Source organism: Felis catus, chromosome A2 (assembly GCF_018350175.1).
Source record: "Felis catus isolate Fca126 chromosome A2, F.catus_Fca126_mat1.0, whole genome shotgun sequence".
Taxonomy (NCBI): Eukaryota; Metazoa; Chordata; class Mammalia; order Carnivora; family Felidae; genus Felis; species Felis catus.
The window spans coordinates 156230391-156256928 of NC_058369.1; the positions used below are offsets into that span (position 1 = coordinate 156230391).

A 26538-nucleotide genomic window follows, 5' to 3' on the forward strand; every position below is an offset into this window, starting at 1 on the left:
GTTGATGAAGAATGTCACATGGTCCTTGGAGATCAAGTAAAGTGACACCTAAGAATTGACCACTAGACTTAGCTATTTGGAGGTCATTGATGACTTTGATTGACATTGTGATGACCTCACAAGCGAAATTCTTGTGAAACGTTTTCTCTATCACTCTGAAACTCAGGGAACATCAAAGTGTTTTATATCTTCAACTTCTGAATGTTTCCCTGATCCTCATGCTTTATTTGAAACATACATCCTCTAAGGACGCCCACAGCTCCTCTGACGTCATGATTTGTTTTCACTCCTCTGAGCCTGGGTGTGGGTTAGGTGTCTTTCTTATTTATTATTACCTTCTTATAACCACTATGCATTTCCCCCACCCTTGGCTTTAAGTTTTGCCTAGCTTTGAAGCTGTTGTTCTGCCAGCCATTTTTTCCCTGCTAGTTGCAGTCATCTGCAAACCTTTGGGCCATGTTAGCTAATTTTTTAAAAAGATTTTAATATCTAGATCACCATCATTTTCTATATTTCTACTGTTGTCTCACTAATTCTGGTTCCCAAAGACTTCTGGCCTCATCACCTAATACTCTCTTTCTCATTCATTGTGTTACAAACATAGTAGCCTCCTTGGTATTTCTTGAATCCACTGAGAACAGTCTTGTCCCAGGACCAGGTGGAATTACCCAAGATATTTGTATGAAGCAGTTTCTCACTTGCCAGAAATTACTTCTTCAAAGTCACCTCAAGGAAGCTTCCTCTAAACATTAAATGAAAAATAACAAACCTACACCTACACTCTAACAGTCCTTGTCCCCCTATAATTCTGCATTTTATTCATAATACTTATTACCACCTAATACACATTAATTAATTTATTTATTGTTGGTATCATCCCACTAGATTATATGCTTTGTGAGGACAGATACTTTGTTTTATTTTCTGCTGTATCGTTAGTACCTTAAAATAGTGCTTGGCACTAAGTTGTTTTTTTTTAATTTTATTTTTTATTTTTTAAAATTTACATCCAAATTAGTTAGCATGTGGTGAAACAATGATTTCAGGAGTAGATTCCTTAATGCCCCTTACCCATTTAGCCCATCCCCCCCTCCCACAACCCCTCCAGCAACCCTCAGTTTGTTCTCCATATTTATGAGTCTCTTCTGTTTTGTCCCCCTCCCTGTTTTTATATTATTTTTGTTTCCCATCGTTTATGTTCATCTGTTTTGTCTCTTAAAGTCCTCATATGAGTGAAGTCATATGATTTTTGTCTTTCTCTGACTCACTTAGCATAATACACTCCAGTTCCATCCACGTAGTTGCAAATGGCAAGATTTCATTCTTTTTGATTGCCGAGTAATACATCCCATTCATTATATGCTTTGTGAGGACAGGTACTTTGTTTTATTTTCTGCTGTATCCTTAGTACCTTAAAACAGTGCTTGGCACTAAGTTTTTGAGAGATTAGGTAATTTCTCCAAGGCTTCCCAAATAGGAAATGAACAGAACAAAGATTCTACCAATAGATATCTAATTTAAGGTGTATGTTTTTAACTAGTACATTCTACATCATTTTGGCAGTATCATGGTAATACAAGATTAGTTACAGCTAAGTGATTCAGTATTAATCAGAGACCATCATACAGGAGTGAGAGGAAGGATGCCGAGCATCCTCTGTCTGTAGCTTCAGGGCTTTGGAACAGAGAAGCAAAGCTCCAGGCAAGATGGTAGATAAAAGGGTAAGGGTCAGAGTGAATTATTCTAGAGTAAGTGAGTTACACTTCAGGAGAAGCAACTGGTGGCATGCTTAGTTTACTCAAAGACACAAGATAAATCATGTCACATTATCCTTAAGTATCAATTTTATTGATGGTAAGTAAACATTGTGCATATTAAAGCAAATCTATCTTCAATTTCTTGCATAAGCTTTCTATAATTTTTAGCATACAGATCTTTTACCTCTTTGGTCAGGCTTATTCCTAGGTATTTTATGGTTTTCAGTGCATATATAAATGGGATCGATTCCTTTATTTCTCTTTCTGCTGCTTCATTATTGGTGGATAGAAATGCAACCAATTTGTGTACATTGATTTTGTATCCTGTGACTTCAGAGGTTCTAGCCGTTTTTTGGTGGAGTCTTTCAGGTTTTCACGAAATGGAAAAACATTCCATGCTCATGGATTAGAAGAACAAATATTGTTAAAATGTTGATACTACCCAAAACAATCTACACATTCAGTGCAATCCCTATCAAAATAACACTAGCATTTTTCACAGAGCTAGAACAAACAATTCTAAAATTTGTATGGAACCAGAAAAGACCCCAAAAAGCCAAAGTAATGTTGAAAAAGAAAACCAAACCTGGAGGCATCACAATCTCAGACTTCAAGCTGTATTACAAAGCTGTAATCATCAAGAAAGTATGGTGTTGGCACAAGAACAGACACATATAGATCAATAGAACAAAATAGAGAACCCAGAAATGAACCCACAAGTGTATGGCCAACTAATCTTCCAAAAATCAAGAAAGAATATCTAATGGGAAAAAAAGCAGTCTCTTCAGCAAATTGTGCTGGGAAAACTGGATAGTGACATGCAGAAGAATGAACCTGGACTGCTTTCTTACACCATACCCAAAAATAAACTCAAAATGGAGGAAAGACCTCAATGTGAGACAGGAAAACATCAAAATCCTAGAGGAGAAAACAGACAACAACCTCTTTGACTCCAGCCACAGCAACCTCTTACTTGACATGTCTCCAGGGGCAAGGGAAACAATAGCAAAAATGAATTATTGGGACCTCATTAAGATAAAACGCTTCTGCACAGTGAAGGAGAAAATCAGCAAAATTAAAAGGCAACTGACAGAACGGGAGAAGATTATTTGCAAATGACGTATCACATAAAGGGTTAGTATCCAAAAATCTATAAAGTACTTATCAAACTCAACACCCGAAAAACAAATAATCCAGTTAAGAAATGGGCATAAGACATGAATAAATACTTTTCCAAAGAAGACATCCAGATGGCTAACAGACATATGAAAAGATGCTCAACATCATTCATCATCAGAAAAAGACAAATCAAGACCACAATGAGACACCACCCATCTGTCAGAATGACTAAAATTAACAACTCAAGCAATAACGGATGTTGGAGTGGATGCAGAGAAAGGTGTCCCCTCTTGCTCTGTTGGTGGGAATGCAAACTGGTACAGCCACTCAAGAAAACAGTATGGAGGTTCCAAAAAAAAATTAAAAATAGAACTACCCTATCGCCTAGCAGTTGCACTACTAGGTGTTTATCCAAAGGATAAAAAAATGCTGATTTGAAGGGGCACATGCACCCCAATGTTTATAGCAGTGCTATCTACAATAGCCAAATTATGGAAAGAGCCCAAATGCCATCGACTATGAATGGATAAAGAAGATGTTATATATATAACATCATAGTTGACATAATAGTTGAGTGACCAATTCCTTGCAGGAGTTCTAGTCTCTATGAGAGGGTATGGTAAAAGTGGAGGGTAAGACTTTTGCTGCATTAATACTTAGCCTGTGCTGAAGGAGACCCAGGAAGTGAAGCAGGACTATTCAGAAGGCACAGGTCACCAAAGGATATGGCTTCTGAGGATGGGATTTGGCAACAGCAGGGAAAATAGGTAAAGGTTACCCATACCTGATGTTTTCAGGCCTGAACAGTACTGATCTGTCAATATCCGAGGACAGGGTTCAGTGACTTTGGTCATTGGACCATTAGCTCACACAGACAAGATGGGTGATTTGAATGTAAGTCAGAGTCATGGAAAGTATGTTTTTGACAATTAATAGAATTTTTGAAGCACTTGACTTAGGCATATTTTTATTCTCATATTTTAAATGAATAAACAGAAAATCTGAGAAATTAAGTGGCTTTTCTACATTCAGCTTTTAGCAAACTGAAGAGCCACTTTGATAAAGATCTCAACTTCAAATCTTCCACAGAGTGCTTCCCCCATTGTTTATTGCCACGAGGGACATAGTGGGAGTTTTGTTTAATATACACAAGAATTTTGTGATGGGGGTATTACTGCCTCATTTTATAGTAAAGAAATTAAGGGACAGAAAGAGTAAGAAATATGTAAAAATTCACATTGTATATTGGAAGCAAAGTAAAAAACTCTAATCTAGTGGCTTAGTAAATTTCTGTTGCTTGAAAAAAACCCATACACTGCTGCCCAATAAGGTCACATTTACCTACCCTCTTAAGGATCCGGCAGCCCCTGCACCCCCAGGAATGAATTTAAAACAAAGTGTTCATATTCCCCATGTGCTCCCTACCCCTACCCCTCCCCCACCTTAGCCCGCTGGGCTTCTTTTAGAACCTTCACAGAAGTATGCCCTCATCTTGGGTGAAATTTGGGCTGTCTGCTAGGGAAATTACTAGATGTCTACATTTCCTGACTATAGACATCTGAAGTTTGTTATGTCATAAAACAGGAAGTGTGGCAATAACTTTCCCTTCTCAAAACAGAAGGGCTGCAGTTTCCTTTCTATTATCTGGATCGTGGGGATTACTTTTGGTGTAGAATTCTGTTTATTTCTTTATCTACTATAGACTCGGCCTCTCCCCTCTCCTCAACTGCAGTATTTATTCTTTGCTAACACCACAAAAGAACTTGTGTCTTCACAGAATACTGATATAATTCTAACATCCCCTCCACCCCAACACATATTATTGCTGGTAACTTCCTTTAGGCAAGTTCTAACACTTAATGTATTATCTCATTTTTTAAAACTATAGGTGACCATGCAAATTGGACAAAAATTAAGAATCATAGGAATATAGGACTAGAGCTTAGTAATAAAAAATAAAATGACAATTTTCTTTGACATATATCTGATGATATTCATAGTCATTGTGGTATGTTGTTACTAGACATAGATTGGTGAGCAGTTCACTTAGGTGACTATAATTTCCATTAGTTTTATAGTTTTCCCTTATGGCTTAATTCTTTTTACTCAGAACACACAGACATCTCTTTTTTCCATTTACTGAGAAAGGTATGTAGTTAATTTTGTTGCAAGTGCAGAGAATAGCCAGGATGCTCCAAGACTTTTCTACCCTTTTCTTGCCTTTCTTCCAGTGTGGCCAAATGAGCTCTGTTTCCTCCTGGAAATGATTTCCATTTGTCTCTGGTGTTCCCTTGCTACTACTGTATGCCTACTTTTTGCCTACTCCCCATGCTTCCTTGAGCAGTCCTCCTCATTTTTACTGTTTGGTCAACTGGACCAGCTCTGAGTTGGTGTGATGCCAACGTGGATAAGGCTGTGGCATCTTTGGGTCACTAAGCTGTACCTGCTCATAGAGTCTTTCTAAACTGTAGGCAGGAATATCTTCTGAACACTGGGGTCCAAGAGACTATTACAAATTCTTAAAATATACTAGAAAAAACCATGATCAAGAGTAAATATCTACTGAAATGGAGATTCAGCTCAAGACCAGGAAAATTTAAGCATGAGTATGTCTTCAGGGCTTTGTTGAAAAACATTGATCAGTTTGCTTGGTCATGTTAGCTGTCTGATTATTTTCAAAGGGGTTTTCTGGAAGATTCCTGCTCTGGCCAGACCTTTGTCCATTCCCATGAATAAGCCAAGCTTGGCTCCAGGAGCCCTTCCCCAGGCCTGACCTCAATTCAGACTGAGGAGGACCTCTGCTATCCTATCTTGGGTAGGGGTGGGATGCATGTGAACATGGGTCTCTTGGGAACACAGGTGAAGTCAACAAGCTGAGTTTATCCCTCTTCTACCCTGGCTACTCTCTAAATCATGTTTTTGCCTGCTCAGTCTGCACTTTCTCTGTGGTGCTGGGTATGTGCTCTGAGGATAAAACAGACCTGGCAATAGGCCAAAATAAACCCTGTCGATCAGTCAGAAATGCTCAGTTCTATACAAACAGACCTCATCACTATATCAACTGAGTTGTCTATCTAAAAGTGACCCTGTCTCCTGGAGGTGACTGACATCCAGTCCTCCAAAGCAGAAGATCACTTCCAACACAGGCAAGGGCCTCTCATAGTAGAGAGATGGAGAAAGGGATCATTGATTAGATGTCTGGTACAGATCTAAAAAGAGTCACAGCTATGACACTCATAGGAAGTGGAGTGTTGGGGGGAACTGCTGACTCAGAATGGGAAGTTTGTCTCTGTTATGTGTATGCAAGTATATTTGTGGAGGGGCTGGAGCATTAGCCCCAAGGATTTGGTCAGGGAGCTCTGCCAGTAACCCGTGGAAGATGGACACAGTAATTTGATGTTCTGTATTTCCTGTACCAATCCCAATCATATTCTTTTTGCTTTCTCCACAAGTGTGTTTGTTATTCTTGTCAGAGGCCACAGAGAACTGCAATCATTTCGCCAGCTTCTCACAAATCCAGCGCAAGTTGATGTTACATGGTGCAGCATCGAATGTATTTGTTAGGCCTATGGTCACACAGTCGAAGTTCTGATGCTGATTGACAATGCTAAATGGGAAAGGAAGTGTGGTTAAGGCCCATTGTTTCAGTCCTGCCTTTTGCCAATTCCAGTCCCCCTTCTCCTATCCCCAAATCTAGCCCTACGCTGGCCCTTTTCTGTGAGCCTTCTCACAGCCTTCTCCTGTGAGGTGGACTCACAGTCTTGGATTAAATCACTCTTGTGCGTGGTAGAAACATCTCATCTGTCTTTGTCTCCTAGAAATAATGTTTTAGTACTGTATGTGCTATGTTCACAGCAGGAGGATCGAGAGGTTGCTCTTCCTTTCCTAGGCACCAGCTGGCTTTAGGAGAAACTCTGTTGGCCTTTCCCCACCTCTTTTTCTCCCATTCAGCCCCTTTCAATCTGACTGGAAAGGGTCTGGTTTCATGGAAATGCCATGAGTTTTGGAGTCAAGTGGATGTGGCAGAGCCACAATTTAATCTACCCAGCTTGGTGATATTCAATACATTTTTAAGCCTCCCATCCTCAGTTCACCTGTCTGTTAAATGAGAATTAATAAAAGCTTTGTCTACAGCATCATTGTGAATACTGCAGGAAATGACATGAGTAAATGCTTAGCAAGTGCCTGGCATTTAGTAGACAGTGAATGAATCTTCCTTGCCTTCCTTCTGTGAGAAGCCCAATTATAGGCTGGGGAACTGACTTGCTTTCTGTCTGACTCCACATCTTCTTGTGTATACCAGGAGTGTCACATTCTCCACCAACACTTATGTCCATGGAATGATACACAGGAGGTAGCTCTTGGGAATTGACGTTCATAGCTTTAAGGTATAGACAGTTGCTAATAATAAACTTCCTTTACATAAAGAAGTCCCATCTGAGGAACTTGTAAAAACTTCGTAATAAAATGTAGTCTGTGAGTTAAAAGAGACTTATGAGATATATCAAACAAATGGTATGTATGTGCATTTGTCTGCATCTTGATTTGAACAGAAAAACTCATTGGATGAATACTCTTCTCTCTACTTAGAAAAGTTTGACATTTTCCTTACTAAAAGTTTACCAAAAATGTATCTCTGAGAATAGGTGCACTGGAAGAAAGGAGAGGAATAAAACAAAAAGCCAAGTCTCAGCTTTTGTGCTCTTCCAGGATAAACTCACTGAATCTCAGGTCTGGTCTCTTTAGGCAAACTAAGATTCTTAGAAAAACGTGAGATATTCACATACTTGCCATTGAATGGGGAGTTGTTGATCCAACGCCATGTTTTCTCTGTATCCTGGTATAAGCCAATAAAATACTTCTCAGCACCAATTATGTCCTGCAGAAATTTCTAGAAGTTAAAAAATAAACAGTTCAACAAAAAGGTTTATTTTTTATTTTTTATTATTATTAAAAAAAATTTTTTTTCTGTCGTCTCCCTTGTGCCAAAAGGCCCTGATTATATCTGATTCTGGGAACAGGAAGGCTGGTAAGGGACTCTGGGGCTGGCTGTAGCTGGCATCACCATAAACCCTAGAGTAGTTTTCGGTATACACAGAGCATCAGGATCACCTAGAGGTCTTGTTAAAACACAGCTTGATGGGCTCCTGATCCCTGGGAGGTCTAGTTTAGGGGACCAAGAATTTACATTCCTACCAAATTCCCAGGTGATGCTGATGCTGCTTTCCAGGGACCACACTATGAAAATGAAGAGGAAGGGTACTATATGATCTAAAAAGGGACAATTTCAAATAATTCTTTTTTTACTTAGCATGCCTCTCTGTTTCACTGCCAGAAAGTTTACATTCCAAATGAGGTTGGATCGAGTGAATTTCTTGAATTCTTAGCAAGGCAATATAGTTGGGGAGATTTAAAAGTGTGTTGAGAAATAATCAGTGAATTTTGAGTATTTGCTAAATTGACCCAATCTATGATATCTTAGTTTCTTTATTAAACTAATGAATCACAAATCACTCTAGCCAGAAGTCTGGGAGCCCCTGGGCTCTTTTCTGTACTCTTTATAAACCTCCTGTCATAAGTGAATGGGTATCCAAGTTCACTTGGATATTTCTCTATCCCAGGGATATTGGCTTTATTCCTCTTTTTCCAATATTCTCCTTCCCTGAAATGTCTCATTTCATTATTCTTTAAGATTAATTACTGTATTTACTTATTTAACAAAGATTTCTTGAGTATCCCGTGAGCCATTGTATGAGGCTGGGACATGGAAACAAATTGGTTTCTCCTTAAAAAATTTATGATCTGAAACAAGGGTTGGCAAACTACAGCCAGTGGTCAAAATCCAGACTTTAGCCTGTTTTGTAAATAAGGTTTTAGTGGAACACATCCAGGCCCATTTTTTACATATCATCTATGGCTGCTTTGAGCTACCAGGGCAGCATTAAGCGGTTGTGATAGAGACCGTATGACCTAAAAATATAAAATATTTACTCTCTGACCACCTGACCATTTTTTAAGAAAAATTTGCTGACAAATGGTTTAAAATAAGGGTTCTTAACCCTTAACTCTCTTGCACTGATCCATGGATGGTTATGAAGGGGATTCATGAAGCTGTTGGAACTTTACTCAAAATATTATGCTTATGCAATGTTTCTGGGAAGAGGTGTATAGCTTTCATCACCATTGTTAAAATGTCAGTGATCCCAACATGTTGAAGATCCACAGGTCTAATAAGAGAAGATAGATGAGTTAATAAGCATAGTGAGGTCTCCCAGGTGTAGAGCTAGGGAATATGTACTAGGTATAGAACAGACAGAAAGGAGGAAGTGATCAATTCTACATGGATTTGGGGTCTTCTAGAAAGATGAAGTGATACTTGAGATGAATTCTGAAAAATAGCTGTTTGTCAGGAAAATGCTAGGGGAGGGTGTGGGATTCCCTGGAAAAGGGAGCATCCGATCACAGGTGGACTTCAGGGCGCCTGAATGTGGTTATGTAGAGGGAGAAGGGAGGCTGGTGGAGAGACAAGACTGGCAAGAAGGGAGGTGCTAGACTACACAAGGCCTTATATGTCATGCTAGGAAAACTGGACTTTAACCCACGTTGATTTGGAAAATGGCACAGACAGTTTAGAGTCTTAGAGATATTTTTGTGTGGGTTCTATGGAGGATAGGTAAGAAGGGGCAAAATCGGGGGTAAGGAGAGGAGTTGGAAGAATTCTGAAGAAATCCAGGTGAAAGATGAATAATTTTCTTTGGGGACAGAGAGGAAAAGAGTTGGTTAGCAACTCATTTGGGGGAGAAGAGAAGAGGTAAAGTCTCAGAAAACCATCAGCATTCAATCTTGGGTGACATGACTACTCGCCAGTATTTGGATCACAAAAGGAGGAAGAGCATTTGAGGTAAAATATAATTCGGCTCAGTTTTGAACATGATGAGTTTGGGGTGCTTTTGAAGGATCAAAGTGGATTTTGATATACAGTCTGGTCTAGAGAAGACTAGCTAGGGATACATACTTGAGATCACTAGCAAATTGTTAGCATGATGAGCTTTTTCTGCAGAATGCCAAGGATGACACTTGAGATGCACCAGAACTTGAGGGTTGAGTAGAGGAAGAGTCAATTTCCTCTACTCAACCCCCTTTTCCCCTCTCCTTTTCTCCTTTCTGCCCCACAGCTTACTCCTGGCTTTCTACTGTAAGGCATTTCCCCTTAGCCTCAGAGGATCTGTAGCATCCTGACCCCTGCTCTTTGTTGGACACCTGTCACCAAGATTCAGAGAGGGCCCTCTTATGAGTTCTCTTCAATCACAGGAGGACTTTATAGATGAGAGGTGAAAGATAGAGAGCAGAGAAGCAGCAGTGGAGTATGTAGCACATGCCTACCACTCAGCAGATGTTGGGATTTGAAGGAGAGGCAATGATCAAGAAGAAAACTTATGATCTAAAATTGATTAGAGCATGGGTTTTAGAGTTAGAGAGAACTCAATTCAATCCTGTCCTGTCATTAGTGTGTGTACAACCTGGATCAAATTATTTTTCTCTACCTTAGCTTCCTCATATACAAGATGTGGGTAATGATACCCCCTCATAATCTTTATGAGGATAAAAAGAGGTAGTAAAATAAAGGTTTTTCCATTGTGTTTCCCTTTTTAACTATCCTAACTGTATACCACTATCCCAGTTCTATGACTTGATGCTTTCATGCACATCAGCTCATTTGGTCATTCCCTGCACTTTAAATGTAGTGACCCATCCTGAGGACTGGACCAGTGCACTGCTAAGCTTCATGGGAGAGACGATACAGTGTGGATTTCCCTAGCTCAAATGACCTGAGGAATATACCCCACTGCTACTGTAGTCTCCCACCTTCCGATTCAGAGCAAGGAACTTGGGCTCTCAGCCAGCCACCTCTCCATGTCTCACCTCCACCCTGCCCCTACTCTACCAAATCACCCCACCATCTCCACCTGCTGAGGCTACTGTAGCATGGGCTTTTCCCAGTGCACTCACCAGTTTCTCTGGTGTGTTGACAATGGCCAAAGTGGATCCTTCTGTTTTGCAAAAGTCCCTGCTTTTGTTCCAAGACATTTCAAAAGGGGACAACCAAAAGCATTCTCCTTGATGAAAATACCACCTGTTGGGGCAGACTAAAGAAATGCGACAAAAGAGAGTATAGGATTAGTGGTTTGGAGCGTGAACCCTGGAATGGAGTCATAACATAGTAGGGCATGAATGTCTTTATAGCAGTTATATCTCTAGAAATCATCCTCAATCCAGGAAGAAATCCCATGCAGTCTAGTATTAGTTTCCCTGTGGACAACATGACAGGGATGAATTGGAAGGTCTTTATGGCCCTTTTGGGCAAAAAAGTTCCATAAGAAAGGAGACAATGGGAGAAGTGTCTAAGAATTCAGCACTTAAGAACCTCATGTCGAGGGGAGATAATTGTCATGCACTTTACCTGTTCCATAGCTCTGTGTGGGAAGTAGGGTGACATTACTGCTCCTGAAAGTCAGTGGGACTGAAACAAAAAGAAATTCTGAAGGCAACTGCATCATGAATACAACACAGAGCAGGTACTGCGTCCCTGATTTGTCTCTGGACAGTGGCAAAGACGAGACACTCTTGGCCACCCCCTGCGAGAATTTTTCATTTTCTTTCTTTGAAGCTTCCAGCTAACTACTACTATTTTTTGTCATGCCCTGCACCCCAAGTCCTATTTCATATCTTTGTGTGTGTGTGTGTGTGTGTGTGTGTGTGTGTGTGTGGCAGTAGGTGTGAAATGTTGAGAAAAAGAACAGGAGAAAAGAAGAGGAGTGGGTGAATTTAGTACCAGGAGGGAAATTTCTCACTCCTTTCTATATATACTTTTGACAGTGTTCCCCTCTCCCAGGCGCTGTTTGGAGCACTGCCCTCTGGGCTCCACAGAGCAGGTGCCACTCATCCCATGTCTGATCTCCCACCACCCCCCTCCCACCCCGCTCCCCACCCCTGTGAGCCCTCCTTCCGCAGGCATCTCTTGGCTCCCTCTTATGGGAACCTGTCAATTCTAAGAATTGAGGCTAACTGGAACTAGGTTCAAGACTGGGGGTACTGGCAGACATGGAGGCAGGTGAACATTCCAGAGATTTCCTACAAGCAGAGTCCATTTATTTCTTTAAACATAAATAGGGGAACTGATAGGCCTCTAAGAAGTCTCATTTTCCCCAGTTGGCCAAGCAGATATTGCAGTGGCTTCAGACGCTGGTCAAAACCTCTCCTCAGCTGCCCAGTTATTTGTCTTGTGTGGTTGAAGACCAATTTAGTTTACCCAGTCACCAAATCAGCAACTTAAATTATATTAATGAAACATACAAGTGAGCATTCACTTTTCATTTCAGTCCCCAGCTCAAAGGCTCTTTGTAATGTAAAATAACCTGGTTTTCATGAGAAACTATTTTGGGATTATAGCTGCACAGAACTTTATAAGTATTTCATGAATATTTCCTCCATTTAACTCACTGTTCTGGGAGCCTCAGCTGATATGAAGATGAACAAGAAATTATCTTTCTCCTAAAGATGTTTGTAGTAATTAATGTTTTAAGAGGAAGTGAGAGGGAGGTCCTTGGAAAAGCTTTAAGAGGAGGAGGTTTGATAGGGAAAGCCCTCGTTTTTGCCCCTTCGCTTCTGGCATGGGGCTTTGTGCTTTATAGAGGACAGCTGACTGGTATCTCCTGTTCGCACTCTTCTGTTGGTCTAGCAGAGTGATCGGCACACAAAAAAATAGTGATTATAATCTTTGAGTTTTTTTGTGGGACATGTTTTTTTTTTTTTTTTATGGCAATTCCTGTAGGTGTACAACATGTCAGAGTTTATAAGGTACTTTCTAATTACATTATGGTAATTATATACAAATCATCCTCATACCCAGGAGGAAAACTGAGGATCAGAAATTTCAATCAGCTTAGTCTAGGTTTCCCATCGATAAAAGCGAGGAAGTTAATTAGATCCTTTTTCTTCTGGGAGTGCTGCACTTTCCCCCCTCACTTTGAGATATAAACATTGTGTAAGTTTAATTAGGTGTACAAGGTGATGATTTGATCCATGTATATATTACAAAATTATTAACTACACAGTAAGGCTAGTTAACACCCCCGTCACGTCACATAATTCCCCCCCCCCTCTTTTTTGGTGGTGAGAATATTTAAGATCTAGTCTTTTAGCAACTTTCAAGTAGTGTGTAATACAGTCTTGTAAACTATAGTCATCACGCTATACGTTAGATCCCCAGAATGTATTCTTCTTATAGCAATTAGAGTATCTTTATGGACCCTTCCTGCAAATGAATTTCTTGAGAAAGAAGGGCTGGAGAAAGGTCTGTAAGAAGTCAGCACACAAGAACCTGGAGGTGCAGAGGAGATACTTGTCATGCACATTACCTGTTCCATAGCTCTCTGTGGGAAGGAAGCTGACATTACTTCCGCCAAAAATCTGTGGGACTGCAAAGAAAATCAGTTGTTGGCTCAGTCCCAAAGGTGGCTACACGATGAATATAACAAACCAACATCACTGCGGGGGCTTCTGGGGCGCCATGATTGTTACTGTGTGATCAGAAGCTCTCTGACTCAGGTCAACAAAGATGTGTAGGTGGTTTTTTTTTTTTTTTTGTAAATGTGTTTACTTATTCATATTCATATTTTCTTCCTGCTCTCTTCTGTGATAGGAAATGCAGCTTCAGTTTGAGTCAGAGGGAAGACACCTTTTACTCAACTGCCTCTTTCACTCGTGTTTCCTTCCTCATTCATGTTCCCTACCAGTTTCTGGGGCTGGAGAAGATTCTCACTACAACTGCAGTGAAACCCTTTGCTATGGAGACTCTTCTCCTAAGCATCTGGATGGAAGTTTCTATGGACACAGGGGGAAATCTGTCCCCTAGTAAGATCCCATTACCTTATTACGCAGCTCTTACCTCAGCCTTGTCATTGGGTTGAACTGACACTGATTTTCAAGTTTGAGCAGCAATAAGAAGCACTGACAAGTATTTTACCTCAGATTACCCAACTAACATTGTAGTGGCGAAAGCTTTGTGTGGTGTTCAACCGTCAGACACTGGTCGGTTCTACATACCCAAGGCAGACCAAGGCACCTGGCCCATTGTGTGTGCTGGGAAGTGAGACGAGTGTTGTCAGTTGCCCCTACACTGGGTCCCTGCCCTCAACTGGAAAGACTTAGGCACATAACCTTTATATTCAACTACACATTTTGGGAAAAAAGTCAAAGAACAAGACCGTATGAGGTTAGGGTAAGAGGTTGCTCAGATACTCACAATAAAGCAGGAAAAAGGTCATTCCAACCATTTTAAGCACCACTATGATAAGCCCAGAGATTATCATATGCCAATTCATGATGAAGGAGATGAGAAGGCCTGTGGGGATTAGAGCGCAGTACCACATTCAGAATCTGGGAACAAGGCTTCTTTCCGGCAGGACTTATGCCTCTTTTCCAGAGCACCCTTGGGGGGCTTGGAAGGCAGGCATGCCATTGACAGCTAGCTACAAGTATGAGATTTGACCCATGCCCAGAAGATGCATAGGATCTTGTACTGATGGAATGCTCCCTCTCCTTCACCCACACTTTAGCTCTAGACTTTATCCATGTCTATTTGTGGCCTCCTAAACTCTGTCTAATGAAATAAATCCTCTCCTGGACTCTTTGAGAACCTTTAGCTTTGAAATGACCCTGATCTCTGGGACCTACTCTGTGGTCTTGGCCATACAGACTACAGCTGTCAGAAGACCCAGTCTCTAAAAGCCTATGCCAGGACTCTGACAGACAGGACAGGTGTCCCCGAAGGTCTTGGCGTTGGGGAAGGGCCAACAATCTGTGCCGAGAACAGACAAACAGACTCACCTGCTCTCTCTTGGGAAGGTTGGCTTAGTTTGCAGATGGGGTCTTATGCTTGGTGTGGTGGGGAGAGGCACCTTCAGAGAATATGCTCCTTCTGTTCAAGCACCGTCCTTCCTTCTTCACACAGTGTTTCTATCTTAGCAGCATCCCTGAGCAAACACTTCTTCCTGTTAAGTCTTCTTGGTAATGGGAGTGGGTGGGGCAAGGAGGAGAAGGGAGATTTTAGACTCTGCAAGAGGAAGCTTCCTGCCAGAGGGGATCTAGTAAAGGGGAACATTTTTAGAGGACTTCGGAAAACCACCTTGACACAGACTCACCCTTTCTATGTGTCTGAATCTACTTGAAATACAGTAGAAAGGAAAGGTAGTAAAAGGTTAACAAATAGGGAATCTGGGTGAAGGATATCTGGAAATTATTTGTACTTTCCTTGCAACATTTCTGCATAGCTGAAATTATGTCAAAAATAAAAATTTTAAGCAAAAGAAATCCATCTGAAGTCACTAATGTTAATGAGAAGGTCCACTCACTGTCTGCTCCATTCACTGCCATACAGCTCTGCACAGTACCTTTCATCATGGACTCCTCTCTGGTCCCAGACCAGGTGCCACCTGAAGATGGGGACCATTCAGTATTTCTTGAGCATGGCACTCTGCTAGATGGAGGAAGTGAAGTGAGGGTGAACAATACTAACGTCTTATTATCAGGGAATTTTTACTGCATATTAAATTTGAAGTTTTCCTTTTATTATATTTCCCTAATAGAAAAGCTACATGTGCTTATTACAAAAAATGGTTAGAAAATATTCACAGGGAAAATTGAAAAAACAAAAATGTCTACATAAATCCACACATTCAGCTGTGATCACTGTTAACATCTCTGGTCGTATATTCTTTCTAAATGAGTAGATAATAGAAAGATAGATGGTAGATTAGATAGATAGATAGATGATAGATTAGATAGATAGATAGATAGATAGATAGATAGATAGATAGATAATAGACGACAGGTAGATGCTGGTTCATTTAGAAAAATGGTATCGTATTATATATGTTGTTTTGTAACCAAATCCTATAGGTTAAGCTGGCACTATATGGATATCCTTCCATATTAAAATATGGATTTTGGTAATGTATTATTTTAAAGTTTATTTATTTATTCATTATTTATTTTAAAGTAATCTCTATACCCAACGTGGCCTAGAACTCACAACTCTGAGATCAAGTCACATGCTCCACCGACTGAGCCAGCCAGGTGTCCTGGTAATATATTATTTAATATACATATAGTATTTAAGTATAAACATATATGATTTACTTAACAATTGACATCTGTAATCCTTCGGGTAAAGTGTACTGGATATGAAAAAAAGTTTTAAGTTAGTCCTGGGTTACTGGTAACTTTAAGTTAGTCTTGGTTACTGCTTCTGCCATTTACTAGCTAGGATGTCCTTGACTAAGTTCCTTAATCTCTTTCCATTTCTTCATTTAGTAATAGGAGTAATTATAGTAAATGCCAGATAACATTGTTGTGAGAATTAGCCAAGGTAATGCTTACAATTTTATTAGCATGATACCTGTCACCTTGATATAATTTCTTAGTACTCTACCTATTTTGTAATGTTGACATCAAAAGCTTTTGGAGTCCACAGCCCATTTGGGAAGATTACTGGAAAGGGCCTTCTAGCTGCATGGTTGTAAGGAAGGTGTCATACATTGTTCTCTGAAGAAAGATGAGATCACTGTAATCCTCAATCAGATGTTATAGGCTGAGATATAAGATTTTCTGCTTTGTGGGTCCAATTAGACATTTTTCCTCCAGACCAAGCCCTAAAAATACAGGAGAAAGTCTTTCTTAAAGAAGAAAACTGAGTTTAATGGGTATAGAGTTTGATTTTACAAGAAGACAAGAGCTATGGAAATGGATGGTGGTGATGGCTGCACAAAATTATGAGTGCACTTACCAGTGGTCAAGGTGGAAAATTTGATGTATATTTTACCACCATTAAAATATTGAAAAAGAAACCCTGAAGTTTGACTTTGGTAGTCTTCACATGATATAAAGATGAAAATGCAGTCTTTAGGATGTATATTATGCAATATGATAATTGTCTTTCTAAGACAGTGGAGTCCCCTGTAAACTGAAAGCACCAAAGAGATCAGGGAGATAGAAAGCCTTTCCCATACCTGTTTTTGGAAAAACTTTGAAGGGGACACAGTATATAGCTAAACAAGGCTTCTGGGTGTACTCTGGGTGTGTTGGGGGGGGAAATAGCATGTGTGTGTGTGTGTGTGTGTGTGTGTGTGTGAGAGAGAGAGAGAGAGAGAGAGAGAGAGAGAGAGAGAGGGAATTGAAATGGATAGTCATTAACAGCTCTTCTAAGGAAGAACAGAAGTAGAGACAATGGAGTATCCCTTCCCTCAGCTTCCAGGATCAATGATTAAAGCGGCCAGAGTATGGCACCAAATAGATGGATTGCCTGTTTTCAGAATCTACACCCTGTGATGACAATGGCAGCAAAAATACCAGTGACAGTGGGGACTGCGACTGCCCTCTTTGGACTGATAAGCAACCATGGATATTGTGTGGAGGTATCTGGGAAGGAAATCTAGAAGAAGGGGCTCTTATGATTCATTGCTTGGTGTTTTGGAGTAGTATCAATATGACCGTTTGCAAAAATGACTACATTTTATACCTCACACACAGAAAGATAGACGAATCCTGTCTCTTGAGCTTTATTAGGCACATATACATTTAAATGTATGTATGTCCCTCACTCTATATTGCAGGAATTCTTTCAAGCAGTTTAATGAGAAAACTTGGAAATTGAAAGAGACCTGTTGTTTCCTCTTTTCTTCCCAGTCCCAATCTTGAAAGGATTGTCAGTTTTTACTGCCTCCTCTCCCTTGCCTCCCACTTTCTCCTCAGCTCCCTCCAGTCTGAATCCCACCATGACTACATCATGAAGTAATGATTCCTACTCAATAGTTAAATGAATACCATTTGGTCTTCAAATTTCCTGATCTTGAACAGGGCCCCACAGCATCTTATGTTGTATACTTTTCCTTGGCCTCCATGACTCCACGTTCTCCCGGTTTCCCGTCTTTCTCTCTAGACTCTCTTTACTTTCTTCTCTGCCTATTCCTAAAATTATATACTTATCCCTCTTCTCTTCCAAGTCTCATGGTTTCAGTCACCATGCTCATGAAGATGATTCTCAAATCTTCACTCTGAATTTCGGATCTGTGTATCTTTTGACTAGTTTCACTTTTTCACTGAGATGTTCCACAGACAATCTGGAGTTCGCATGTCCCTAAAGATATTAATTAATTAATTAACTCTCTTTTAAAACACATTCATCCTCTTATGTTCTCTGTCTGAGAATGTGAAGATCATCTGTTCAGTTTCCCAAATCATAGAAGGTGGGTCTTCTCCTTGGCTCCTCTCTCTCTTCCCTCTCTCTTCTCTTCTCTTCCCATCCACTCGAACTCCACACCATGATGATTCTGTCTCCTCAAGTGTGTCAGACCTGTGTTCTTGTCTCCTTTCTCACAGCTGCCCCTTGCGGTCTCACCAGCTCCCCCTTCCATCTTCTCAACTATCTCCAAAAAACCCTCTCACCATACTCTTGCTTCAACAGTTCACTCCGCAGTCAGGATGATTTTCCTAAAATGCAGACTTGATTAGATCATTTCCCGGGTGAAATGTGTGAGTAACTTTCCGTTGCTGTTAGCATAAGGTCTGGGTTCCTCATCGTGGTCTATGAGTCTTTGTGCGTTCATTATTGCAGCAAATGTTGCTGAGTGCTTGCCACGTGCCGGACATGTTTCTTGGGATGTGCGTTCTGGTTTTTCTGTGCATCTCAGGATACCACATCTACCCGTGCACCGTCTGCTAGCAACATTACACTTCTAGTTCTTTATTCACTCTCCTGGATCCAAGTCTTCACATATTCACCTGACATATATTTATTGAGCACATAATATGTGCAAAGCCGTAATTGAATCACCTCGCCTCTCCCAAGGACATATACATTCTTATATATTCTCTTTAACTAGATAATTTTGACTCATTCTTTGAGTCTAAGGGGAAATGTGACTTCATTCAGGAAAATCTCCCTGATTCTCCTTTCTTGGGTTTAGGTGCCCTTTATCTATGGACTCATGATATCATGTCCTTTTTCCCTGAGGGCTAAGGTAAAGGCATGATAAAGTACTTGTTTGCTTCCCCTGCTAAACTCTATGAAGTCATGAAGACGGGGCTGAGCTTATTTTCATCAGCACCGGAACCCTGGCATATCCACAGTGTGTGGAACACTGCACTGTGGCATTAGGCTTCTAGGCTTGCTGGATTTTTATCATGTACTCACGGGAATGTGGTAGGGCCTCTAAAATACTTTTAATCAATTAAAAATTTGTGTAATATTCTATGTGCAAATTAAGTCATTTTCAATAAGGATAATTTAAGAGCCAGACCACCTCTGAAGGTATTGATTCCTGGTTAGAAAATGTCATATCTTACTTAAATAACCATCCTGAAGTATGGATTGTGACTATAGTACCTCAGATGATAACTAACCACCTCCTAGTTTATATAGAGTTCATTTATGTTCACATATATGTTACTAATACTGTGTCATTTTAAAGTAAATTGCCACTCAGACAGTGCAAGCCCCAAAATTCATAGAATGCATGGAATAAGTCTGCTTTTGGAATAACAAGAAGAATCCTCCATTAGAACAGTATTATGTATACTCAAACCTGAAGAGTCAAGAGCTGGAGGTGAGGGGCGGCTGGAGAGCCTGGAATGGAGAAGATTTAGAGCCTCTGGGAAGGTTGTCAGGTTCTGGAACCTACCAGGAGCAGCATGGAAACCCTAATAGTTGGCTTCCACTTTGTGCAGTGACTCACTGAGTAAACTAGAAGTCGTGCTCTAGAGGACAGTCATCCAATTGGATAATGAGGGCATTTCTGCATTACTAGCAAGCTCCCGTGGCACAATAAAAAAGCGCTATACTCAGTGGTTAGATTTCTGCTCAGATTGTCTCTAGTTGGGCAAAACAGAACTGAGGAGGTAAAAATAACTTTCTCCGTGTTTCTTCATCAGACCCTATAAAATTTGACCCTTTCGATATTGATCCCATCCCATTGCGACCTTGAATGTGGAGAGGACGTCCTCATCTCCCATTTCAGAGTTTAACATAGAGGAGAATACAGTCACTCAAAATAAGTGAATCTTGTGAAGAAAGACATGCACATCTGTCTGTGCCACAAAGCCCTTAGGAGACACAGGAGATGCTGGAAAACATCTCTCTTGTGTTTTCATTGAAATTTTAAAGAACACTGACTGGTCCTATAAAAAGAATGTGCCCTCATATCGTGAAATGGATGAATAAGTGCTTTGAGATGTATTGGCTGATGTTTGAAGCAATTAGTGGAGTGAAGGGTTCCAAATAGCAGATTAGATACTGCAGAAAAAGAATGAGAATATTTGAAGATAGTACTAAAGTGTCAATTCAGAATTCATAGAGAGAGGGAAAAAAAGAAAGAAATGTGATTAGAGGAGGAAGAGGATGTGGTGCTGGGTCCAACAGAACTGTTACATACACTGTGCCTTGCAGAAGAGAGAACCCAAAAACTTCATAATAAATATAAGAGCAGCAATAATCAAAGAAATTGTGGAAGAAATGTAAGCAAAAAAATAAAAAGCTGAAAGTTACACAAAATCAATGAAAAGGGATCCAAACCTACAAAACTGGGGATTTTTTTTTAAAAAGTGTAAAATGAGGGGCACTTGGGTGGCTCAGTCGGTTGGGCGTCCGACTTCGGCTCAGGTCGTGATCTCCTGGTTCGTGAGTTCAGCCCTGCGTCGGGCTCTGTGCTGACAGCTCAGAGCCTGGAGCCTGCTTCGGATTCTGTGTTTCCCTTTCTCTCTGCCCCTCTCCCACTCGTGCTCTGTCTGTCTGTCTCTCTCTCTCTCTCAAAAATAAATAAACATTTTTTAAAAAGAGTAAAAAGAAAACACAGTCTAGAGGGCTTTGGGTAGAAAGATCTATGAAAGAAGTAACATACTAGGTTTGTTTGGGATCTTTGTTTAAAAAAACTCTAAGTCCCAGAAGATCATAAATCAACATCTAGAGTTTTGATGGGGATGCTCAGGAACTAATAGAAGTGAAATACATGACAGAGTTTAACTTAAACTTGCTCATGGGATATGGTTGGTAGAACTCCACATTGGGAGAGCCCAGAGCCTGTCTGTGGTCCCTGGGGTCCAATCCTAACTGATGGGAAGCCTGATAGGAGGCAGGAGTCTACCCTTCTTTCTAGTCTGGAAACTCAGCAACCTTCAGGAGAATTTTCTCGGAGCGATGTTCTTGTTTTGTTACCCTTAATAGAAAAATGACACTTGAATAGAATAATTCACCATTACATTCTGGGTTATTCGACCCGAATACCACCTTCTTAAGAGCTTCTCTCATGGTTCTTAGTCTCTTGTGAGCAAGTGCTCAAGCAGAAAAAAACGCTTTCACACCACATGAGAGAGAGGTTGTGAATTGGTAACACAGGTGGTCCACAGATCGCGTTCAGCATGTGGCTATATTGTGTTTGATTTGTTCAGTGTTTTAAGAAACTTGAGCCAACATTTTGAAATTTTGGAGCTTTCAACAGATAGCCAGGCATCTAGAAGTTCTTACGCTGCTGAGAGCACAATCCCACAAAGGGCAGTTGGCTGGAGGCTAGAGCAGGAGTCTGCTGACTGGGTCTGTCTCCAGTCTCGCCAGCCACCGAGGTGGCGAGAATCCAATGGCCATTGTCTTGCTTGCAAAGCTGTTTAGTGTTTCTTTTGTTTTGTTGTTGTTTTTGTTAGAGTAGAGCAAGAGTCAGGCCTCTACTGAAAGAGGGAAAACAGGATGAGGCCACATGCTTCTGGAAAAATGGGAGAGAATGCATTTCTTTGTGAAAAGTAAAATTTTCTTAAAAAGAAAATTAAGTACTGAAAATTTGAAATACGGCTTTGCCAAAAAAAAAAAAAAATGTAAGAGACCATTACAAAACAAATCAAAGAACAATTGCTATATAGAAAAGATATATGATGAAAATTTAATGAACTGAAAGAAAGAACTAGAATTTCCACAGGATTAATTTCTGAATGCAGATGAATTAGGTGACGGCTCTTGTAAAAAAAAAAAAGTGGCCATAAAATCTTTTACAATGCATTTCTGAAAGAATGTCTGTGGAGAGAACGAGAGATTATAACTTCTACATAGTCAAACATTCACGAATACATTATAGCCAGAAATACTGTTATATTCAGAATATTGAAGATAGCTGAGAATTTGCTGGAGAAGAATGAAATAATCCATAATATTTTATAATTGCAGCTGATATAAACAAACATGTAAATGATAATTCCAAACAACAGCTATATTACCTGTGGCACTGAAGAAAAAGGTTTTGTACTAAACCAAACCTATAACATAAATATATCATATTGGATATAATATCTTACATAATAAAAAATACAAATTGAAAATTCTTTTTTTTTTTTCAATGTTTATTTATTTTTGGGACAGAGAGAGACAGAGCATGAACAGGGGAGGGGCAGAGAGAGAGGGAGACACAGAATCGGAAACAGGCTCCAGGCTCTGAGCCATTAGTCCAGAGCCTGACGCGGGGCTCGAACTCACAGACCACGAGATCGTGACCTGGCTGAAGTCGGACGCTTAACCGACTGCGCCACCCAGGCGCCCCTACAAATTGAAAATTCAAAATGTTTAATTATTAGATTATGTTTTCATAATTTTATAGTGTTTTTGATTTGGAACTTGAGGCCTAATACTTTTTCTTCTACAGATTACAATTTCAATTTAATCTTGTGCATTGAGATTTTAACCAGATGCAATATTGAATTGGATTCTGCTTCATAATGGAAAATAGTTGTTTTCAAGTAGATTTTTAAAGATATGAATAGAATGATAGCTGACCAATTTTGAAATCAGAGAACATATGTTGAAATTAATCTTTTATTTTGTAACTTCAGAAATTTATTCCATGTCATCTGTTTCACTTCTGAAAATTATTGGCATAGCAATAGGCTAGATTATTTAGTGTTAAAAAATTTTTCCAAAATCAGACTTTTTGTAGAAAGAGTGAAGCTAATTTATACACTTGTGTATCTATACATGAATGTTGTGGCAAAGAAGTGTCCAAGATGTTTGAATAGCTTGTAATGCCAACAAAAACAAAGCTGAGTCTTTGGCGCAATCTTTTAAAAAAAAATGTATCTTGTTATGTTTCATGTGCACAAAGAAGAATAAGGAAGAATATAATGAATGCCCATCTCCTAACCCCAGAAATGAAACATCAGAACATTAAATGAAAGTCCTTTTTGCACATCCACCAAGAAAGAGCATTCTGTTTCACTTCTGCCACCAGAAACCACTCTCCGGAATTTGATGTTTGTGATTCTTGTGTATTTTTTCATACTTTGTTACGCACTTATTTAACTCTATATAAAATGTGGTGGTGTTTTAAAGGTATTTAAGACCTACGTAAATAGTATCATAATGTACCAGTTCTCCTAAAACATGCTTTTTACGTTTGACAGTATGTTTGTGAAGTGATCCGTGTCCAATTTCGTATACAATTGCATACATATATCACAACGTATTCATCCGTGCGTCTATTAAGAGACATTTTGGCGTTTCAAATTTAGTCAGCTGTTGTAGCTGAGATTTGAAACTGTCAGGCATTGTGACTCTGGAATATTCCCTAACTGCACTACAAATTGTAACTCTCTATGAGTTTGTATCCTTGAAGCAAAGAGGATGCTAGAGAAAGCATCCGTGCCTGATATTTCTTCAAAGTCATTGCTCGAAGATCCAAATAGAAAATGAAAGGAAAAAGATGGTGCAGTAGAAAATCCCAGGTTCATTATGCCAAACTAAATTCTGTGTATAAACAATTGCTCAGTTCCATCTAGTGTTTAGACAAGCCTCAGAGGCCCTCAAATGTCACCTCCCCCAGGGAGCCTGCTAATCATTCCAAGGCTGGAACGTTTGAGATGAATGCTGGAAATCCTTAGTTCGTAGATGGGTGGTTAGGTTTCTTACGTTTCCTGCGTGTATGTGTGCTTTCACTTATGAAGATTTCCACTGCCTTGCTGGCCAAACTGGAAGGTGCCAGGAGACCTTAATTTTGTTTGCACTTGGCAGATGCTACTCTTCAGCAAAACAGGGAAGTGCCCACACTGTCCCAGCTCTTTTTCCGTTGCCCCTACCTCCGCTTTTGGCGTGAATACCCCTCAGCTATATAAAGAAAAACTGCTGAATAATTAGGAGGAGAAATTATCTAGGGTGAGAGATTTGGGGGCTTTTCCACCAAGTACTTACAAAAGGAGTTGTGCATATTTAGGGCCTCCTTTGTATAGAGAGCTTAGGGTGGACTCCTATACCAACATCTCCTTCTCGCCCCAATACCTTTTGAAAGCATGATAGCTTCTCAGGCAATATTTCAGTGAGTGGCACCATTAAATAAATAAATAAAGTTTATTTAAGCTCAGTCATAAACATGTTAAATTAACTACGCATTGTGAACAAAATAGACAAAATAGAAAAAAATGTATTATGAAAGAGGCCCCATGACTATTTATCTTTTTTTCTTTCGATTACTGAAGTTAATCCTCTGTTATTTAGATTTCCCACTGAGTCTGAGACGGGACATTCTAAGAATAATGCTTTTTTCTTCCTGGTCCACAGCTAACTGAAATGTTATACCTTCTTTCTGTGTCTGTTCGTGGACTTACTGGTTCCATTTATAGATTGTGCATCACACATCCTATCATAGATCTTTGGGTTGCAAGTGTAAGAACTTCAATCCGAACACATTTAGACAAAAGTAGTATGTATTTGGTTTTTTTTTTTAATTTTTTTTTACATTGATTTATTTTTGAGAAACAGAGTGAGACAAAGCGTGAGCGGGGGAGGGGCAGAGAGAGAAGGAGACACAGAATCTGAAGCAGGCTCCAGGCTCTGAGCAAGCGGTCAGCACAGAGCCTGATGCCGGGCTCGAACCCACGAACTGTGAGATCATGACCTGAGCTGAAGTCGGACGCTCAACCTACTGAGCCACCCAGGCACCCCGAAAAGTAGTATGTATTTGGCTCATAGACTATGATAAAGGATTTCACAGTCAAACCTAACCAGGGCAAGGATGTAGTTGGACTTTGGAAACGTCAAGAATCAAATAAAACCAGGTTTTGCCATTACCCACCTCTTGTTTGTGCTCATTTCTGCTTGGAATGGAATATGGCAGGAAACTAGCCATGAGAAGTTGCTGGATTTCATGTCTCACAAAATTTTCTTGGATCAGGTTTAAAAGGTCCAACAGGTAGACTGTGATGGGCTTGGGTTCTTCAAAATGCACTCTTCAAATATGGCCAGGAGCAAGGATCCTGGTGCACATCGTAGTTGTAGCATGAGGAGCAGGTGGTGGAGGCAAAGAAAGTGCCAGGAAGGCAATGAACAAAAATCTAGTCCATTCTTGGGGCGCCTGGGTGGCGCAGTCGGTTAAGCATCCGACTTCAGCCAGGTCACGATCTCGCGGTCCGGGAGTTCGAGCCCCGCGTCAGGCTCTGGGCTGATGGCTCAGAGCCTGGAGCCTGTTTCCGATTCTGTGTCTCCCTCTCTCTCTGCCCCTCCCCCGTTCATGCTTTGTCTCTCTCTGTCCCAAAAATAAATAAACGTTGAAAAAAAAAATTTAAAAAAAAATCTAGTCCATTCCAAGTATCCTCACTACCTCTTATCCACTTGCTCCTCCCATAAATTTACGGCCTCCAACCTTGATAGTATGTTTTTTTCTCTACCTTTATAACCCAATTCAAGATTTACAGTTTTCAGAATAGCTTCCCTTTGGATGATGACAAGTCTATTGGTTCTGTCTTCTGATCTGAATTTCAGTTCATTTCCAAAACTAAGCTGGTGTTTTCCAATTAAATAACATGATTTATATATAATCAACCCAGTTGCAGTAAGTTCCACACCACATATACCATTTTCCTCAAATTCAACCCCACTTACTTTCTCAACTTCTTTATTTTTGTTAGTTATATCCTATTACAACACACTCACACACTGAAAACCTTGATTCTTCCTTGTCTATCAACCACCATATCAAGGTGCTAGTTGATGATGTTTTTCAAAAGTTCTCTCATATTTATTCTGTATTCTCCATTTGTACTACCACATCCTAGTCCAAATCTCTCATTGCGGTTGAAGTTCAAATGGTTCAAACCCTTTGCCTGCAACTCTTTGAATCAATATTAGACAAATCTTTATAAAATCGCTGCTGTGATCACATCACTTCCCTATTTAAGGTTTTTTCATAACCAGTCACATGAACAGCCTCAACTTTTGAGTCTTGGAGAAGATATTTGTACACTACACATGTGTTAAGGGATCAACATGCAAAATATAAAAAAGGATCTCATACAACTCAATAGCAAAAGAATAAACAGCCTGATTAAAACAATGGGCAGAGGTTCTCAACATCACTAATTATCAGAAATGCAAATCAAAACCACAATGAAATGCCATGTCACACCTGTTAGAATAGCTACTATCAAAAAGACAAGGGGCGCCTGAGTACCTTGGTTGATTATCTGACTTCGGCTCAGGTCATGATCTCACAGTTTGTGAGTTAGAGCCCTGCGTTGGGCTGTGTGCTGACAGCTCTGAGCCTGGAGCCTGCTTTGGAATCTGTGTCTCCTCCTCCTCTCTCTC

The 26538-nt window shown here is 40.1% G+C and overlaps 2 protein-coding genes across 10 annotated transcripts in view; one reads left to right on the top strand and one right to left on the bottom strand.

Annotated features, from left to right (window-relative positions):
• The window catches only part of MGAM (maltase-glucoamylase), a 230085-nt gene that overhangs the window by 91250 nt on the left and 112297 nt on the right, over window positions 1-26538 (top strand). The window lies entirely within an intron of this gene.
• CLEC5A (C-type lectin domain containing 5A) lies at window positions 3827-14939 on the bottom strand. Of its 2 annotated transcripts, XM_003983118.5 has the most exons (7): window positions 14766-14939; window positions 14182-14280; window positions 13295-13354; window positions 11338-11397; window positions 10887-11023; window positions 7664-7767; window positions 3827-6483 (listed from the first exon to the last, which is right to left on the bottom strand). In XM_003983118.5, the coding sequence occupies exons 2-7, from the start codon at window positions 14258-14260 to the stop codon at window positions 6369-6371; spliced, it is 555 nt and encodes a 184-aa protein (XP_003983167.1). In that variant the 5' UTR covers window positions 14261-14280; window positions 14766-14939; the 3' UTR covers window positions 3827-6368. The 2 variants fall into 2 exon arrangements, with proteins under 2 accessions (XP_003983167.1, XP_019681490.1); XM_019825931.3 differs by lacking the exon at window positions 13295-13354.

What these genes read in the sequence shown, in the direction of transcription:
- CLEC5A (XM_003983118.5), bottom strand. Translation starts at nt 14,260, where the DNA reads ATGAATTGGCATATGATAATCTCTGGGCTTATCATAGTGGTGCTTAAA. An exon ending in CACAGAGAGCTATGGAACAG is followed by an intron (nt 11,398 to 13,294) that starts GTAATGTGCATG and finishes TTTTTGTTTCAG; the next exon opens with TCCCACTGACTTTCAGGAGC. An exon ending in CACACAGAGCTATGGAACAG is followed by an intron (nt 11,024 to 11,337) that starts GTAAAGTGCATG and finishes GCATTTCTTTAG; the next exon opens with TCTGCCCCAACAGGTGGTAT.